At 44.2% G+C, this 19,458-nt stretch overlaps 1 protein-coding gene across 1 annotated transcript in view; it reads left to right on the forward strand.

The window, feature by feature from the left end:
• LOC135699225 (pyrokinin-1 receptor-like) overlaps positions 1-8,050 on the forward strand; it is a 322,643-nt gene extending 314,593 nt beyond the window's left edge. Inside the window, exon 8 of the mRNA XM_065219427.1 lies at positions 7,062-8,050. Coding sequence (XP_065075499.1) covers positions 7,062-7,775 — 714 coding nt within the window. The 3' untranslated portion in view covers positions 7,776-8,050. The remainder of the gene's footprint in view (positions 1-7,061) is intronic.
• Positions 8,051-19,458: the final 11,408 nt, after the last annotated feature.

Raw genomic sequence — 19,458 nt, forward strand, 5'->3', positions numbered from 1 at the left:
CACCACATCGTCGACGTACAGTACAAGAATCACCATCTCCTTACCGAACTTTCGTGTATACAAGCATTGATCACTATCACTTTGGGCTTCAACAAACGACCGGCTACAAAATTATGGAAACGGTTATTGCATGCTTGTGACGATTGCTTGAGTCCGTATATCGACTTCTCCAGACGGAAAACCAAATATTTTCCTTCTTCAAACCCTTCTGTCTGTACCACGAAGATCTCTGCATTTAAAGTTCCGTTCAGGAAAGCCGTGCATACGTCCATCTGGTGGACTTCCATATTATCCCGATTGGCCACAGCAAGAAAGCCCACAACGTGTCTAATTTGGCCACTGGAGAGTATGTCTCGTTATAATTGAAGCCACGCGTCTGGTTAAAGCCCCTCGCAACCAAGCGAGCCTTGTATCGATCGGGTTGTCCATTGCCTCCACGTTTCACTATGAAAACCCATTTATTAGTAATCGGTACACGTTTCGTCGGCAGTTTGGTCAACGTCCAGGTTTTGTTTTTCCGCAAACTCTCCATCTCCTCGTTAATCGCCGCCTGCCATTTGTCCCAATCACTTCGCGATCGAGCTTCCGCGATCGAATTCGGAAGATTTTCAACGTAACTCGTCGCGTTCAGAGCGTACGCTAAATAGTCCATTTCGTAATCACGCTGCCACCCGGCGGCATTTCGATCTCTACGTGGTCGTTCATTGTCATGCGAATCTTCTTCCAAAACTGTCGAACTCATCATCGCCATCAGATTCTTCGATTTCATCATCTTCGTCCGCTTCTTCATGGACAAGTTCATTTTCTTCGTCAACCACTTCGCGAAAGAATGTATCACTACTAGCCTTCTGCTGAACTTCCACTTTGAAGTACTCATTTTCATTGAAATCAACGTCACGAACGTGCACAATCTTTCAAGACCGCCGATCCCACACGCGATACCCATTGTGGGAGTAGCCAACGGACATTCCCTTCCACGATTTACCGTCCAGCTTCTTTGTCAGCTCTTTGGGAACATGAACGAACACGGTGCATCCAAACGCACGCAACTTCGAAACATCCGGCTTACTTCCCTTCCACAACTGAAATGGTGTCACGTCTGATTCCACCGCACTGGCCCCAAAATCGCCGATTCACTTTGAAGTCTTCCAACATTGACCGATCTTTTTCAACTAGAGTGCGGTTTAACCGCTCACTCACTCCGTTCTGTTCCGGGGTGTACGGAACCGTCCACTGCACTCGTATGACTTTCTCCTTACAGAATCTTTCGAACTCCCGGCTCTTGTACTCTCCGCCATTATCACAGCGAAGCCGGCATATCTTCTGATTGAACTTCGACGTCACAAGCGCTTCGTAAATCGTAAAATATTCGTACACTTCATCCTTCGTCTGGATTTAAAACACCATGGCAAAGTAACTCCAGTCGTCACCAAATGTAACAAAATATTTTTCACCGTTCAAACCGACCGGGGATAAGGGCCCACACACGTCAGAACGTATAAGCTCAAGAACTCGCGACGATCTTCTTACGTTGCGCATTGCAAACGGTTTCCTAGTTAGCTTCCCAATCACGTACGGTTCACAGACGATAATGCTTCTGTCCTGCTTACCACTGCGTTCATCCCCGTCACATGTTCTGTTTTGAAATAACTTCTGGAGGCCCCTCGGGTTCAAGTGACCGAACCGACGGTGCCAGAGTTCCAAATTCTTCGAAATACGCCCGCACGACAACACCGACGCATTCTTACCGTTCTCGCATCTGAACAGATCCAGCCGATATAGGTTTCCAGATCGTTCACCGGTTGCGACAAGTTTCGAATCACTGTATATCTTCACTTCACCAGCCTCGTAAACCACTAGCATGCCAGTTTGGTCGACCCTTATCACCGAAAACAGATTACATCGTAGTTCCGGTACGTACAAAACGTTCTTAACGGTACACTCGACATAATTTTCGCCAACACGAGCGAACACTTTTACAGTTCCGGCATGCTCAGCCAACACAGACTCGCCGACTTTCGCGATAGCAATCACAACCGGCCATTTCAAGCGTTTCAAGTCATCGAACAACGATCGATCATTCACGAGGTGGTCAGAACATCCCGAATCAATATACCACTCCAGCATCGATCCCTCCGCGCACTCAGTTTCAGTTACTCCAACAAAACCAAACTTCGTTCTGTTCAGCGACGTGTGCGGTCGGTTTCAGTTTCTATTTTTCATTCTTCTTCACGTTTCCCTTCTTCTTCGCAGGACAATCTGAAAGTTTACGTCCTTCTTGTTTGCAACCAAAACACTTGAACGATTTCATCTTCACATATTTCAATCAACTTGACAGATCGATGTCCGTGCACGGCGAATGAGAACGACTCGAATTTGAGTTTAGTTCACTCATAATCGCCAAAAGTGCAGGAACTCAGCGATGAGTTAATTTGCCTCATGTTTTCCCAGGTTTTTCCAGGATTTTCCAGGGAAAATTCCTGAATTTGAGAAAAGTAAAGATTGGATTCACTCAGTCTATTGGTACTACTCCGAGACTGAATAAAATTTTCGTCAATTTCCTCATTTTCCGGCAGATTTTTTAGGTTTTCCACAGGAAACCATGAGACAAATTTTACTCATCGCTAAGTTCCTGCACTTTTTGCGATTATGAGTGAACTAAACTCAAATTTGAGTCGTTCTCATTCGCCGTGTGTACACTTTGACTCAAAGTCTTTGAGATTAGTACCAGAGAAAAATAATAACCATCTTTACACGGCGATACACTTGTTAGTGTGCGTGCATTAAACGTCACCAACAGAGATGCCAGATTTTTTTTCTATGCAATTCCGTAGACTTATTCAAATCTACGGATTTCTACGGATTTTTTTTAGTCGAAGGTGATTTTTTTTTAGTTCTATGCTGATATTTTACGTTAAATTAAAAATCGATGAAAGAACTTTTGAAAAATTACTAGGGACAGTCCTCTGGGGTTGTACGCAATGGTGACGTCAGACTACGTGGTCTTATATAATAAATGTTATTTATGAACTGCAGCAGGACTTGTGTTTTGGGTAGGAATAGGAATTTGAGTGGGGTTCTCTCTGTTTATACTTTTTAGTATGACTATGATTGCCCTGAAAAGAAGCTTTTGATATGAATTTTAGTTGGGACATGTTCAGAAATTTAACTCTTTTGGAAAATCTTGGTGGCCCTGAAAAGGGCCGATGGTAGTACAGGGATGAATACCATGATACTGCTGCACCTGTAGTTTTTGGTATACTTTCACTGATTGCTTCCCGGGGATAAATGTTCAGCCATAACAAGATGTGTGCGTGAGGACTTCCACGGTGCTTAAAACTCAATCGTATGAAGCAGCTTGTTGAAGTACACACAGCACGTGACTGGATCATCATTGACCAGAGTTGCTCTTTGTAGTGCAGTCAATTCCTGGATAGGATCTGTTAAGTCATTACCATTGCGTCCTTCTGATAATGAAGGAGATTCAACAAATGGGACCACTTCATCTCATTTGCACTAAGTGTGAGGAACATCGTAGGCTTTCCCAATTGTCGCATCATGGTGAACAAATTTATCTTCCTTTGTTACCAATACTTTACTGAATTCGGTATTGATTTGACGAAGGATAGATTTCGCTCAATGTACTGCTTGTGCATTGCAAGCCTTCGGAAACTCTAAGGCGTAGAACTTTCACAACAAATGTTGTGGTTTGCCCACACGCCTGTCTTAACGACGAGTTTCACTGGATGCCATCATGAAATATGTCATCCGAATCCCTGGCTTGAATTTCCGTAGATGGTCAAAACATATGGCAGGAAAAGCTATCTCTTCGCCGTGCTCGTCATATATTAATGACAGATGAACCCTGTTTTGCGCGGCAGAGATCTCCAGGCATTTGTCCTTATTCCAAAGGATCGTTTGCTGTTGCCCAAGCAGCAATTCTGTCTCATTATCCACGGCAATGATTTGCAGCTCAATTTGAGGATCCACTGCAGGGGTTTCAAGACCATCTATGGCGATCTGATCAATTGTGATCCCGTAGTGGCGGTACAGTGGTGTCGTAATCTAATAAGAAAGCCAAGTTTTAACCGTAGTTTCCTTTATAAAGCCGGACAACTACGACGACTTATGGATTACGTGCTTTTTGATGAACACGTTGAAGGCCTGATCATCATTAAGCTGACGGAGAAGAGAGCGGCGTCTTTCTTACACAACGCAAACAGTAGAACAACATTCGAGCAAAAAGAAAATTATCAAATAACTATCATATGACATAGGTGATTTCGTTCTAATTCCTCAATTTGGTGTCAATTAAACCATTTCTGATCAGAAATGTTATTACTAGGACAATTCACACAAGCACACATCAGCAGCTCTTATTATGAGAAAAACTCAAATACATACATTCGTTACGGCCTTCGGTGACTGAGAGGTGAATCTAACTACCTATGGATACCCGAAACTGGTTCCGGTCTGGCCTCATGTACTAGTACCGTCCGATAGTTCAAAATTTATGATTTTTCATCCGGAAGTAAATAGACATCATGCCACGAACACACAGGTAGATATGGTCACATCCGGATACCCAGAAGCAATTTTGGAAGGGCCCCAAAAAGGACCCTTCCTAAACCTCACGTACTGGTACCGTCCGACGGCTCAAAATGTATGATTGTTCATCCAGAAGCGAATAGACATCATGCCATTAACCGACATGTTGATCTGGCCACATCAGGATACCCGGAACAAGTTCCGGCACGACCCGAAAAACAAACACTTCCAAATCCTCACGTACTGGTACCAACAATCAACACGAAACTAACGATTTTAAACTGGCTCACTACTTGACTAGCCTATTGGTCCCAAGCAAATCGACTAACGCACCCCATTCTAGTATAAATTCCAGTACTACACTATGTTTGTTTTGATTCACTATGAAAGTTTGACAGATAAAATGAGGGGTTAGTGGATTTTCCTATGTTTCGAGGGGTGCATCGATTAGCTTGGGACCGAAGAGAGTACCAGAGCTGAGCCAAAAAGTTGAGCACGTTTCTTCGGGACCATCTAGTCTTAGAGTTACCTCTATGCTGGTACCGTCCGACGGCTCAAAGTGTATTATTTTTCATCAAGAAAAAAATACACATCATGCCATGGACGAACAGGTGGATCTGGCCTCTTCTGGATACCCAAATCCGATTCCGGCCGGGCTCCAGCAACAATACTTCCAAAATCTTGTGTACTGCTACCGTCCGATGGTTCAAAATTTATTATTTTTCATACAAAAGTAAATAAACATCATACCACAAACAAACAGGTAGATCTGGCCACATCCGATACCCAGACCCGATTCCGGTAGGGCCCCAAATAGGACACATCCTAAACCTCGTGTGCTGGTACCGCCCGACGGCTCAAAATTTATGATTTTTCATTCAAAAGTAAATAGACATCATGTCATGAACCAAAAAATGTATCTGGCCACATCCGGATACTCGGAACGGGTTCCGGAAGAGCCCAAAAAGGAAACTTCCTAATCCTCCTGTTAATGAATTTAAGTTAACTTAAACAAGTTTCAGTTAAAAGCTACTTGTCTGTCATAGTTCTGAAACATAAAAATGTGTGATGTCAGCACCTGACGTCAGCACCACTTTGATTTCTAAAGTTGTTTTACCATGACTAACACTAGTGTGTTTCCGAAAGTTAAGTAAACATGTTTGGAACCTAATTATGAATAATAAAGGAGCTGATTCTCGACTTTCAAAGATGTAATCATAATTTTCCGATTTATTCAATAACCACCCTATTTTTTTAATGTGTATAATGAATTGTTAATGTTAACGCTAAATTTCTAAACATATTATTTTGATATTATTAGTGAATGGAAAACAAAACATAATCTCGTAGTCCTACATCAACAATGCGGTCGTGTTTTGGACACAACCCTTTACTTTTTTTCTTACCGTGTCCACCACACGGTCGAAAACCTTCAGGATACTGTGATACGGAAATCGTTGATGAAAATGTGATCCAATCTGCGTGAGGACAATTTTTGCTGCTGGAAAATGCCGTCGATATATTGATGAAGTATCTTTGTAAGCCGTTGGTTAACATTTAATCACCAAATTCATCGGTCAGCAGAGGTTGGATGGACCGCAATTTTAATCGTTTATTTCAACTCATCAACTACAATTATGTAAAGTTAGCCGATTAGCATGGACCCTTGTTATTTTTGTGCATATTAAAGGGGTTCATTATTAATTTGAACTTTTAGTAGAATAATAGCACCGGTTGGAAACTAACGATTTAAATTGGCTCACTACTTGACTAGCCTATTGGTCCCAAGCAAATCGATTAACGTACCCCATTCTAGTCGAAATTCTAGTAATACACTATGTATTTTTTTTTGATTCGCTATGAAAGTTTGACAGATGAAATGACGGGTTCATGGATTTTCCTATGTTTCGAGGGGTGCATCGATTAGCTTGGGACCGAAGAGAGTACCAGAGCTAAGCCAAAAAGTTGAGCACGTTTCATCGGGACCTTCTGGTCTTATAGTTACCTCTTTGTTTGTTTCTGCTTTCCGTTTCGCATCGTTCCATTTCGGTTTACTCTATTCCATTTACTAGATGACGTTTGAGCAATTTTTAGTTTGCACGGCGTGCAGATTAGCGAGGTTCAAACTAAAAAGAGTTCAGATTAAGAACGATCAGATTACTGGAGGTCCACGGTATGCGCTGTAAAGGACACATTATAAGAAAAAAAAAGGATTATCATCATCATAAGAACAGATTTTAATTGTGACCATATTGACATTTTTAAAATATCCGTCTGAACCTACCATATTATAACGACTAGCTTCATATTTATTGGTACCAGTGGTTGAGTGACTGTTTTCTCACCCCAAATGGGACGGGGTTCAATCCCAGTTAAGGTCGTTGTGATGTTCTAATTTTCCAAACCGTTGATACGTTGAAATAAAACTCACATATCCATTCATATTTCTAGAATAATTTACATTAAAACACAACCGCTAATCGATTCCTCTCCTACTTCATATCTACTTCCAGCGCACGCTTAAGCTAGGCTGCTGCCGCGTAGACTCCAAACGTTCGGAGGGGCAAACCCACACCTACAGTGCCCTGTCCCGGTACGGACTCACCGGCAACGGGGGCTCCTTTAAGCTGGCTTCCAACATCCACTACGGCACCCCCGTTTCCGCAATTCGTCCCAGTTCGGATTTGCAGTTCTGCCACCAACAGGAATCGGAACTATCATTGCTCCGCAGCGACCCCGGTCGTTGTCGGAAAGCCGAATCGCACTGCGTCTCCATAAGCAGTCAATCGACGACCCTCAGCACCAGCGGCATGGCCCGATCGTCCTCGGTCGAGCGGAAGCAACCGAACGGAAGGCCCAACTGTCGAAACTCCGGTAGCTTCGGTTCACGAGGCAGCATCCGTGTTTCATCCGGTGTGCCACAGGAGAACGGCGACCCGGGTGGGCGACTGTCTACCATAGCGGAGAAGCTACGTCGCGGCACCAAAAAGGTACTGCAGTTCAGCAAGTCACCGTCGACTTCGCCGACCAAGACCTCGTCGGCCGGAAACGGAGCACCGTCTGACCAGCAGGACGGTAAACGCCGCTGGCTGCGGAAGAAAGAAAGTGTCGATTCGGTCGATACCAACACGATAAGCAATTCCAGCCTGAAGGAGTATGACGAGGAAGAGTTTTCCAGTGCCGAGCTCGCGCGATTTATGGCTGAGATCAATAATGAGATTCGTTGAACGACAGAGCGACTGACAGAGAGCGGGATCAAGAATTGAGTAGTACAAATCTTAACCGGAAATGCAAAACAGTGATACAGTAGCGAAAAGCGCCTACTGAAACGGCTCAGGAACGTGTGACAGTGACGGACAGAGGTGTCAAGGTTACTTTGTAGGATAACAATATTGTTGTATGAATTGATTATTTATTTTAAACTTAGCATAACGGTGTGACAATGGAAAGCTGTGAAAACGATGAATTGCGATTAAAGGAAAACAGACGCAGAAAGCACCACTTTAACTTTTAGGATAGAAGAGATTTCGACAATATTGCAAGTTATTTTTTGCAAGTCGCGAAGTGATTTAAGATTTAATCAAATTGAATAAAAAATGTAATAGATTTTAAGGTACAATAAGCTTAATAAATCTTCATCCTATATTTATAAATAAGTGATGTTTCTCTCGTTAAGAAATCCAAATTTTTTGAATAATCAGATCCCAAAATCATTCAAAACCACATTAATTTATTATATTTTTTTTTAATTTAAATTCAAAAAAATTTTAAAGGTTTTGTTCCGATGGGGCGATTGTGGAACGATGTAGATCGGAATCAGAAAACGCGAAAGAAAAGTTTAGGTTTGATTGATAAAGAAAACAAAACCCCGCGCCAACTTGTGCCAACACGTTTTGTTGTTAGATGTTGGCAGTACTGACACTGATGTGCGCTGTCACTTCACTGTCGTTGATGAAGAGGGGCGCACTGATAATTTCAACACTCCTCCTCAGTGTGCACTGTCCACCGCATCCGTAGTAATCCGCATTACAATTATTTCTGCAAACCGGCGAATTTTCTACGCTCTCAAATGCTTCGTAAGTAGATCAGCAGTCATTGGATCCGTTGGACAATACTTGAGTTCGATCTTCCCTTCTTCACAGAGCTTCTTGGTTTCAATGTGTTTGGACCTTCTCGGATTTTACGAATGAAATACAGCTCTGATTATCCTCGTGGATCACCGTTGCATTTTTCTGTTCTTTTTTTTTTTTTTGTTTATTGTTGCCATACATCAACAGGCTGGCTGTAGCCCAAATGATGTTAATAATACTAATCATAAAAATAATAATAGTAAAATTACATGTCAAATAATCACAGAAAGAAAAACAAAGCAACATGGTCAGAATGTAAAAAAAAACATAAATGGAAATACACTAATTTTCTCTGTCAGTCACTGCGGCCGGCGAAAACAGATGAGAATCTCCGACGAAGCGCATCACGTGTGAGGTGAAAGTCGAATACAGATGCGACTCTATTGAACACACGCTGTAGTCCACAAATCGCACCATATGCCCCGTAGTTCGTGCGACGCAGTGGCAGTCTCAGCATGAGGTTGTTACGGAGTGGTCGGGGTTGCACGTTTAGGTCAATTTGCCTTAGGATAGCCTCACAATCTATTCGTCCCTGTAGAGTGTCGGCGATAATCAAAGCTCTGTTGGTGTCCCTTCTAATCCGGAGAGGTTCAAGGTTTATCAGTTGGCAGCGACTCTCGTAGCTGGGCAGCCGAAGCGGATCTCTCCAGGGCAGTCTACGAAGCGCAAAACGAAGAAAGCGACGTTGAACAGATTCGATTCTCTCGGCACCATTGTTGTAATTCGGATTCCAAACCGCAGAACAATACTCAAGCGTCGATCGTACGAGGGAGCAGTAAAGAGATTTTAAGCAGTAGACATCGGTGAAATTCTTAGCTATCCTGAAGATGAATCCTGAAGTCCTAGACGACTTATCGATGACATAAGAAATGTGTTGCCTGAATGTTAGCTGTGAATCCAACACCACACCCAGTTCTTTCACTTGATTCACGCGTTCGAGTGTCGTTCCAAGCAGGTCATAGCTGAATACAATCGGTTGCTTTTTTTCGTGAGAACGTTATGGCAGAGCACTTTGCTGGGTTCACTACCATTCGATTTAAAGTACACCAACTGGCAAAGACATTAAGCTGATGTTGAAGATTGTGGCAGTCAGCGATCGAGCAAATTCGTAAAAATATTTTGAGGTCGTCTGCATATGCTAATCGAGGTCCTTCGATAACCAGGTTCACGTCGTTGAAGTAGAGTAGAAAAATCAACGGTCCCAGATGGCTTTCCCTGCGGTATACCTGATGTGGCAAAGAAGCTAGCTGATTTGCAATCTCCTATAGCAACCATAAGTTGGCGACCAGTAAGATACGAACGGAACCAACTTAAAAGATTTCCGCTCACCCCAAGCCTGTCAAGTTTAGCAATCGCAATGTCATGATTCAACTTATCGAATGCCGCGGATAGATCGGTATATATAACGTCCGTCTGTACCCGTTCAGTCATACTATCGGTAATGTAGGATGTGAGGCATAGCAGATTGGTGGTTGTAGAGCGACCGCCAGTAAACCCGTGTTGATCAGCACTCAGATACTGCTTGCTGTGAGAGAGCAACGGTTCCATAATAACAAGCTCGAATAGTTTCGAAACAGCACTCAGCGATGTAATTCCACGATAGTTATCCACGGCTCGTTTGCTTCCCTTTTTGTGGACAGGAAACATGTGTGCACATTTCCAGAAGGATGGAAATATACCACTGGAGAGGGACATACGGAATAGACGGTGAAGTGGAGTTAACAAGCAAGCAATATGTTTCTTCAAAAACACGGACGGAACTCCATCGGGTCCAGGGTTGAAGGACGATTTGAGCTGCGTTGCAGCGTTAGAAATCATCTCAACGTTGACATCAATTGCACTCAGCGTTTGACCATTTAGTGGGATGTTCCTGGCTGCGAGGGAAACATGGTCGTCACTTAGTCTCTCATCAGTGAACACACTGGCAAAATTGACAGAAAAAAGGCGACAAATATCCTGCGGAGTGGAAGCGACTTCACTGTTCAATTCCATTGACGATGGGAGGCCAGATTCTCTGCGTTGCTCGTTCACGTAGTTCCAGAAGGATTTTGGGTGAAGTTTAAGGTTACGCTGAATACCTCGTTGAAATCGCAGAAAGCATCGACGACTGGCTCGCTGATACTCGTGATTAAGCCTCACGTAGTGATGTTTCAGAGGAAGCGTGCGATACTTCGTAAATCTTCTCAATGCTGCTCTCTTGATCGACTTCAACCTACGCAGCTCAATCGTCTGCCAGGGAGGGTGAGAGTCTTTGCGTTGAATTCTTTTCGGGACGTGTCTGTCACCCATATCCTTTAGTAAGGACCGCAGCCATACTAACTCCTGACAAGCTTCGCAAAGAGATACATACTCTGCTTCCATGGAAGAGAGTGTTACCGACGATTGCTTCCGGCTTATCCAGGAAATAGTCGTTCCTTCAAATATGAACGTAAATCCTAAAGTTGACTTTCTGCTCATCACGTCTCCTGCCCAATCCGCGTCCGTGAAACCAACCAGGTCTCCTCTATCTCTCCAGTGAATTGCAACTTCCAAGACTTCGTGCCAAGTAGGTAGCGCACCACCCAACTAACAATTTTAGCTGCAACTCAGCTTATACAGGCAAAAATTAGCTGCATAAGGCAAATTTTGGCACTATAAGCTAATCTGCAGCTAAAATTGTTTGTTGGGCACCCTCTTTGCGGCCGTCCAATCAGCTCGTGTGACTCGACGACCCAAAATCGATGTGTTCACTGAAATATCTGGCCGTGCATGTACCGATATATAGAGCAACGCCCCGACCAAGCTTCGGTACATTGATAGATCTTCTAACTTCTCTTTACATTCCAGCTTCAGAAACCCTTCATCAATCGGGGTTTATCGCACATTTTGCATCTGACATTCCAAATCGAGCCGCCAACTTGTCTATGTATCCACGCAAACTCAAGCTGTGTCTGCCTTTATCACGCTGTATTTCCATACCCAGAAAGTATTTTAGCTCCTCCTAGGAATGGGCGATGTCGATGCGATTTTTACAGAATCGATTTTGTTGCCTCGAAAAATCGATTTTTTTCATCCGATCTTTTTCTGTTCGATGTTTGACAGAATCGATTTTTCAAAATTGATATCGATTTTTTACTCATTTAAACTTTTTTATAACGCATTTAAAAAAAAAAACCGCCTAAATTACCAAAGGAGAAAATAAAATCGCCGAACTCTTTTTATGTTGTTGTTGGTTATGTTGAATCAAATGTTATCATTGAATTCTTGAAAAAAAAAAAAATGATAAACAAAATGGTATTTCACTATCCCAAAAATATGTTTTTATTTAAAATCAAGCGATTTTAATTCCATCATCCTCAAATTTTGCTAAACACCCTTTCAATCTTGGGCTTTATTTATTTGTTACTTTATATGTTGTGTGTACTTTGGACCCATTCTTTCTAATTCATCCAGCTGATTTTGTTTGCAAAAAAAAAAAACACGCACTCCTTGATGCAAAAAACATTGGAAAGGTGAGTTTTAATACCTACACACTAAGATTATTTAACAGATTTCTGTAAAATTTTACCGAAATCTCAACAGCTGAACGTTCGGTAAACAATTTTACAGTTTTCCTGTAATTATTTACAGATATCTGTGAAAAATTCACAGATAATTGTGAAACATTACAGCTGTTGAGATTTCGGTAAAATTTTACAGATTTCTTTAAAAAAATTTTAGTGTGTACAGAAGATTTTGAAAGCTCAGATATAGAGTTGAAGTTGAATAACACACTTAGAAAAAATCATGTATATTTAGGTGCTCTGAGCCTGACATATACACGCGTCAATTTTGACATAAAATTGTGTCACATAATAGACGTGAAATTCAACTCAATAAAACGTATTTTTCGTCGAGCAACGAACTTTTCTGTCTTGGAGCATTTAATTTTACATTACATGTTTGTTTACGTCTCATCTTTTATGTCAAAGATGGATTCCGTCACATGTAAAATAAGGTATTTCTAACTGTGAAGCTAAATATTCGCAATATTTCTTAATAATTCGGTTTCAATATTTAAATCGAGGGGGACGACTCTATCTACGATGTAGGAAATATTGTGATTTGCTGTGGCTAGCTGTGCGTACGCTGAGTAGATTGAAAGAAGATTTATCACGATTTGGGAGATTTCCTGCAAAAAGATGATGCGCGATGCACGTAGATGCGAGATATGAAAAAAGATTTTTAGAAGATTGATTAGCTAGTGTGAGATTTTTCGAGCATCTAGAATTGAGATTTAGATGTGTCGCCCCCTCGATTTAAATAGAGTGCAATTGCTTTTGTGAATTGGTTTTATACAAATAAATGCTCACACACATACACTAAAACAACAGGAAGAGGAATATTTCGTCTAATAGAAGATTATAAAGCATAATTCAAATATTTAAAAAAATCGATTTTACTCGAATCGATTTTTTTTCTTTCGATATTTTAGAGGATCGATTTTACAGTCAGTTTTAGAATCGATTCGACAACATCGATTTTTTGTTTCAAAACGCCCATTCCTAGCTCCTCCAGATTTGTAATATGCAAATGCTTCTTCAATTCCTTGAAAATCCGCGCAGTAACAGCTTCATCAGCGCTCGCCTGAAGCTCGCCGTGCAGATATGCAGTTTTGGCATCAAGATGCATCAAAGGTAGGGGAAAGAGCCCTATTGTTGCGGTACGTTAGCAGCGTTAGAAGCCTATTGTTGTGTATGGAGGTCTCCAAACACAACAATAGGCTTCTAACGCTGCTAACGTACCGCAACAATAGGGCTGTTCCCCTATGTTATTCCAGCTCGCAATGGCAAGTAGGGTCCAAAACGAAACTTGGATGGTAACAGGTGCTTCGAATACTTCCTCTAAGTCCACCCCATATTGCTGCGAAAAACCCTGTGCAACCAGGCGAGCCTTATACTTAATAATCTCTCCCGAAGCATCGTACTTAAATTTGTACACCCATTTGCTGCCGATAGCTTTTCTTCCAGTGGGCAAGTCTGTCAACTCCCATGTCCCGTATACACCATGGCTTGACATCTCCTCCTGGATGGCTTTCTCCCAATCAGTAGCTCTGTTTAACTTTCTTGCTTCTTGTACGCTTCGCGGTTCTTCCATTGCCCTGCAAACCGTATTAGCTCCCTCCGCAAACCGCCTTGGCGGTATACCCTTGTTGTTCCTCGCCGATCGCCGCAGTTCCGGAGACAATCCTTCAAACAGCTATTCACTTTACGCAGCACCAAAGAACTCATTTTCTGAAGCACTGTCGTAGCTCGTTTCCCCTTCATCTGGCCGCATCGTTTCATCCGGCTCTTATTCAGTTTCCACTTCCAAATCTTCTTCAGTTTCCGCTTCAGAGTCTTCATCCTGATCCGTTTCCGGCGGTGCATTGTTGCCAAGAGACACTTCAGTATTCCTCGGTTTACCCATTTCCCGCACCGACTCCTGCGAATCCATCTCCAGTTCGAGAAATTTAGCATCACTACATATGATTCTATCGGTGGTCGTGTTCAAAAATCGATAAGCTTTCCTGTTCTCCGCATAGCCCACGAGCTTCAGCTTCATAGCCTTCCTGTCCAGCTTGTTACGCTTCTCATCCGGTACATGTACCCAGGCATCCGATCCAAACACTCACATATGACTCTACATGGGCTGCTTGCCGAACCACAACTCGTACTCGTACTTGGCAGACAGTAGACGATTACAAATGTAACATGCTGTCATCACCGACTCACCCCAGTATTTTCTACTCCAGCAACAGACACCGTGTCATCTCCATCAGAGAACGGTTCGTCCTTTCCGCCTTGCCATTTTGTTGCGGACTATAAGGAGCCGCCTGTTGCAGCGTAATCCCATTTTCACTCAAGTAATTTTTCAACTTATTGCTTGAGTATTTGCCTCCACCATCAGTTCGAAGGATTTTGGGCTTCCTTCCGAACAAATTCTCAACCAGGCTCACGTAACTGCGTATCTTCTCATACGCATGCGATTTGTGCTTCAGTAGATAGACGATAGTGAACTTACGGAAATCATCAATCATCGTCATCACATATTCGTTGCTGCTAGGAGTTGGGACATCCATCGATCCACAAAGGTCGGAATGCACGAGATCCAGAACAGCTGTTGACCTCGAATTCGAAATCGGAAACGATGCTCTCGGCAGCTTTCCCTCCCAGCAAACTTCACATACCGATCTAACATCGCAGTCGCGAAACCTGCTCCCATCTTCTCACTGACGGTCCTCTTAACTGCGTCCGGGTGACGATGGCCCAAACGGTGACGCCAAAAATGCTGACACATGTTCGAATGTCCAACCGCAGACAAGATATACTGCTGGCTTGGGTGTTTTAAATAATACAAGCCCCCTTCCGTTCTTCAACAACAACTGCTTTACCGTTACGTAGTATTTGGCATCCTCCGAATTCAAAAATCACCTCGTATCCTTCTTCGGTGATACGGCTCACCAACAACAAATTACCAGCCAAGCCAGGCACGAACAATGCATTTATGATAGAAATGGTTTTGCACTCACCGTTTTCGCCGATCACATTCAGCTTACCCGTACCAATTCCTTTCGCTGGAATCTTCCTGCCATTCGCCAGACAAACAACCTCATTCGACTTCGAAAGCACTTCCAAGTTCTCCGCTTTTCCAGTCATGTGCTTGGTGCAGCCGGAATCCAGCGCAACCATTTGTCGTCCCCCGGTGGTAAAACAATCGTCTTCACCGGACACTACCGAGTAACACACTTCGAGGCGAGGGGGCTGTGCTTCCATTTATTAACGTCCTTTTAAACAAACCACCTTGAGAAGGTGGAAATAGTTCATTCAGGACGGCCAAGTCGTAACCAGACCGAGCCGGTTCGCATCCCCAGGTAGCGATAATCACAGGCTACTTCGAGTGTTGGCAATAACCTTATTGCTCTGTCATCGTCATCACGGGCACTACCGATAATTGACAGTAGTGCTTTGGTGACAACGATGATCCCCCGTTCTTGTTCGCATTACTGACGGCAAATATCACCGCCAGCAATCCCAGAAACACGATTGATTGTGATTTTGAAGATTTCCTGCAAAAAGGTGGAGAGCGATGCGAGTAGATGGGTTTAGATGCGAGAGATGAAAAAAGATTTTTCGTAGATTGATTCGGTAGTGTGAAATTTTTAGACCATTTAAAATCGAGCTTTAGATGTGTCGCACCCCTCGCTTCGAGGTTACCCTAGTAGCACGCTTGTCACAAATTGATTGTTGCAACTTCTATACAACTTATATCAGTCATAAACAAGTTGCTACAACTTATGTTGACGGAAATGTGCTACTCGGGTATCTTCTTCCTTCTGCTGCGTTACCGACACTTTTGTTTTCTGCTGAGATTTCGTCTTTGCATTTTCACTGCCACTGTTCATTTGCTTGCCTGCCTTCAGCTTCGGACAGCTCCGCCGAAAATGTACCTATTGTTTACAATAATGGCACAGCAACTTCTTCTTTTCATCACTTTCACTTCGACCAGACACTTTCATCGCTTTGTCCACCAGTTTGTTTTCACTACGCCGTCGCCATTCGTCCAGAAGTTTTCCCTTGACAAACTCGAGCTTCAATTCTTCAACCGGGCGACTTTCCAAGGTCGAAAGCAAAGCACTATAGTTCTCGGGTAGATTCGACAATATGATGGCAATAATCAGGTGATCATCCAACTTTTCACCGATCGCGTTCAACCTATGCACGAACTCGATCACTTGCATCAGGTGCTCCAACATGTCACCACCCGGCGTCAACCGCAACGAAAACAATCTTCGCAGAACGTGTATTTTATTGATGAGAGAGTTCCGTTCAAGGTAACTCTTCAATGCCACCCACATTTCATTCGCTGACGTGATGCTCATGACGTGGCACAATTGGTCGTTTTCCAACGCAAGACCAATAATCACACGAGCCTTTCCATCCTGAGTCTTCCACAAGAGAGTCGGTTCCTCCGGCTTCGGTTGCATAACAACATCGTGCAGCTCCTCTCTAACCAGCAGCAGTTCTAACCTGAACTTCCAACTTGCCCAGTTAAAGTTGCTGAGCAGTTCCATCACGATTCTTGCATCCGCCATTTTGTCACCTCAACTCGTCTGAGAAGCGCGTGATTGGTTGGTGGCCAATCGACGAAAGAATGTGCAGGTTGAGAATCAAGGGCCGATTCTTCAACTTTAGCATAATCAATGTGCACAGTCCTCACTCCGGAAGCACTGATGATGACAAGGACGCATTTTACGCGCAGCTCGACCGCGAGTACGATCGCTGCCCAAGCCACGACGTCAAGATCATCATAGGAGACCTAAACGCTCAGGTAGGCCAGGAGGAAGAATTCAGACCGACGATTGGAAAATTCAGCGCCCACCAGCTGACGAACAGGAATGGCCTACGACTCATCGATTTTGCCGCCTCCAAGAACATGGCCGTACGTAGCACTTTTTTCCAACACAGCCTCCCTAATCGTTACACCTGGAGATCACCACAGCAGACGGAATCGCAAATCGACCACGTTCTGATTGATGGACGGCACTTCTCCGACAGACATTATCGAGGTGAGGACCTATCGTGGGGCTAACATCGACTCTGACCACTACCTGGTGATGGTCAAACTACGCCCAAAACTCTCCGTCATCAACAATGTACAGTACCGACGCCCGCCACGGTACAACCTAGAGCGACTGAAGCAACCGGATTTCGCCTTTACCATACGCGAATCTCGAGGCAGCGTTGCCAGAGGAGGGCGAGCTCGATGTGCCCTCTCTAGAGAACTGCTGGAGTACAGTAAAAGCAGCCATCACCGACGCCGCCGAGAGCACAATCGGGTACGTGGAAAGAAGTCGACGGAATGAATGGTTCGACGAGGAGTGCAGAGCGATTTTGGAGGAGAAGAACGCAGCGCGGGCGGTAATGCTGCAGCATGGAACCCGACAGAACGTGGAACGGTATAAACAGAAGCGGAAACAACAGAACCGCATCTTTCGGGAGAAAATACGCCGCCTGGAAGAAGCGGAGTGCGAGGAAATGGAACTGCTGTGCCGTTTCCAAGAAACACGGAAGTTCTACCAGAAGCTCAACGCATCCCGCAACGGCTTCGTGCCGCGAGCCGAAATGTGCAAGGATAAGGACGGGAGCCTCTTGACGGACGGACGTGAGATGATTGAAAGGTGGAAACAGCACTTCGAGGCGCACCTGAATGGCGAGGAGAACGTATGCACGGGAGACCAGCACAATGGAGGAAACGACGACGTCAGTGCAGCAGAGGATGGAACTGACGCAACTCCCACGCTGAGGGAAGTTAAGGATGCCATTCAGCAGCTCAAAAACAACAAAGCAGCTGGTAAGGATGGTTTCGCAGCCAAACTCATCAAGATGGGCCCAGAAAAGTTGGCCACCTGCCTGCACCGGATGATAGTCAGGATCTGGGAAACAGAACAGCTACCGGAGGAGTGGAAGAAGGGGCAACGGACCAAATCTTCACCTTACGGCAAATCCTCCAGAAATTCCGTGAATACCAGGTCCCAACGCATCATTTGCTCATTGACTTTAAGGCGGCATACGACAGTATCGACCGCACAAAGCTATGGAAAATCATGGACGAGAACGGCTTTCCGGGGAAGCTGATCAGACTGATCAAAGCAACGATGGACGGTGTGCAAAACTGCGTAAGGGTTTCGGGTGAACTATCCAGTTCATTCGAATCTCGCCGGGGACTGCGACAAGGTGACGGACTCTCATGCCTACTCTTCAACATCGTTCTAAAAGGTGTAATGCGACGAGCCGGGCTCAACAGCCGGGGTACGAGTTTCACGAAATCCGGTCAATTTATGTGCTTTGCGGACGACATGGACATTATCACAAGAACATTCGGAACGGTGGCAGAACTATACACCCGCCTGAAACACGAAACAGCAAAGGTCGGACTGGTGGTGAGTGCGTCAAAAACAAAGTACATGCTAGTAGGCGGAACCGAACATGACCGGATTCGTCTATCAAGTAATGTCATGATAGACGGGGATACTTTCGAGGTAGTGGAGGAATTCGTTTACCTTGGATCCTTACTGACGGCTGACAACAATGTGAGTCGTGAAATACGAAGGCGCATCATCAGTGGAAGTCGTGCCTACTACGGGCTCCAGAAGAAACTACGGTCAAAAAAGATTCACCCCCGCACCAAATGTACCATGTACAGAACGCTAATAAGACCGGTGGTCCTCTATGGACACGAGACATGGACTATGCTCGAGGAGGACCTGCAAGCACTCGGAGTTTTCGAGCGACGTGTGCTAAGGACGATCTTCGGCGGTGTGCAGGAGAACGGTGAGTGGTGGCGAAGAATGAACCACGAGCTCGCTGCACTCTACCCAGCATCCAGCATCCAGAAGGTGGCCAAAGCCGGAAGGATGCGGTGGGCAGGGCATGTTGCAAGAATGCCGGACAACAACCCTGCAAAGTTGGTGTTCGCTACTGATCCGGTTGGCACAAGAAGGTGTGGAGCGCAGAGAGCACGATGGGCGGAATAGGTAGAGCGTGATCTAGTGAGCATTGGGCATGACCGAGGATGGAGAGCGGCATCCGCAAACCGAGTATTGTGGCGTACTATTGTTGATTATGTCTTATCTTAAATTTGATGTTGTACAAATAAATGTATGTACCCATCGTTCAAAACGGGCGCAAGGATGGTGGGTTAGCAATACGGCTTTCGAAGTCTTGTCGAACTCACTACCGCAGTTAACTGTATCACAATTTATTTCTTCAAACCACTAACA

This window comes from Ochlerotatus camptorhynchus, unplaced genomic scaffold (assembly GCF_037179485.1).
Source record: "Ochlerotatus camptorhynchus isolate MF236.1 unplaced genomic scaffold, CSIRO-AGI_Acam_v1.1 ptg000104l, whole genome shotgun sequence".
NCBI lineage: Eukaryota > Metazoa > Arthropoda > Insecta > Diptera > Culicidae > Ochlerotatus > Ochlerotatus camptorhynchus.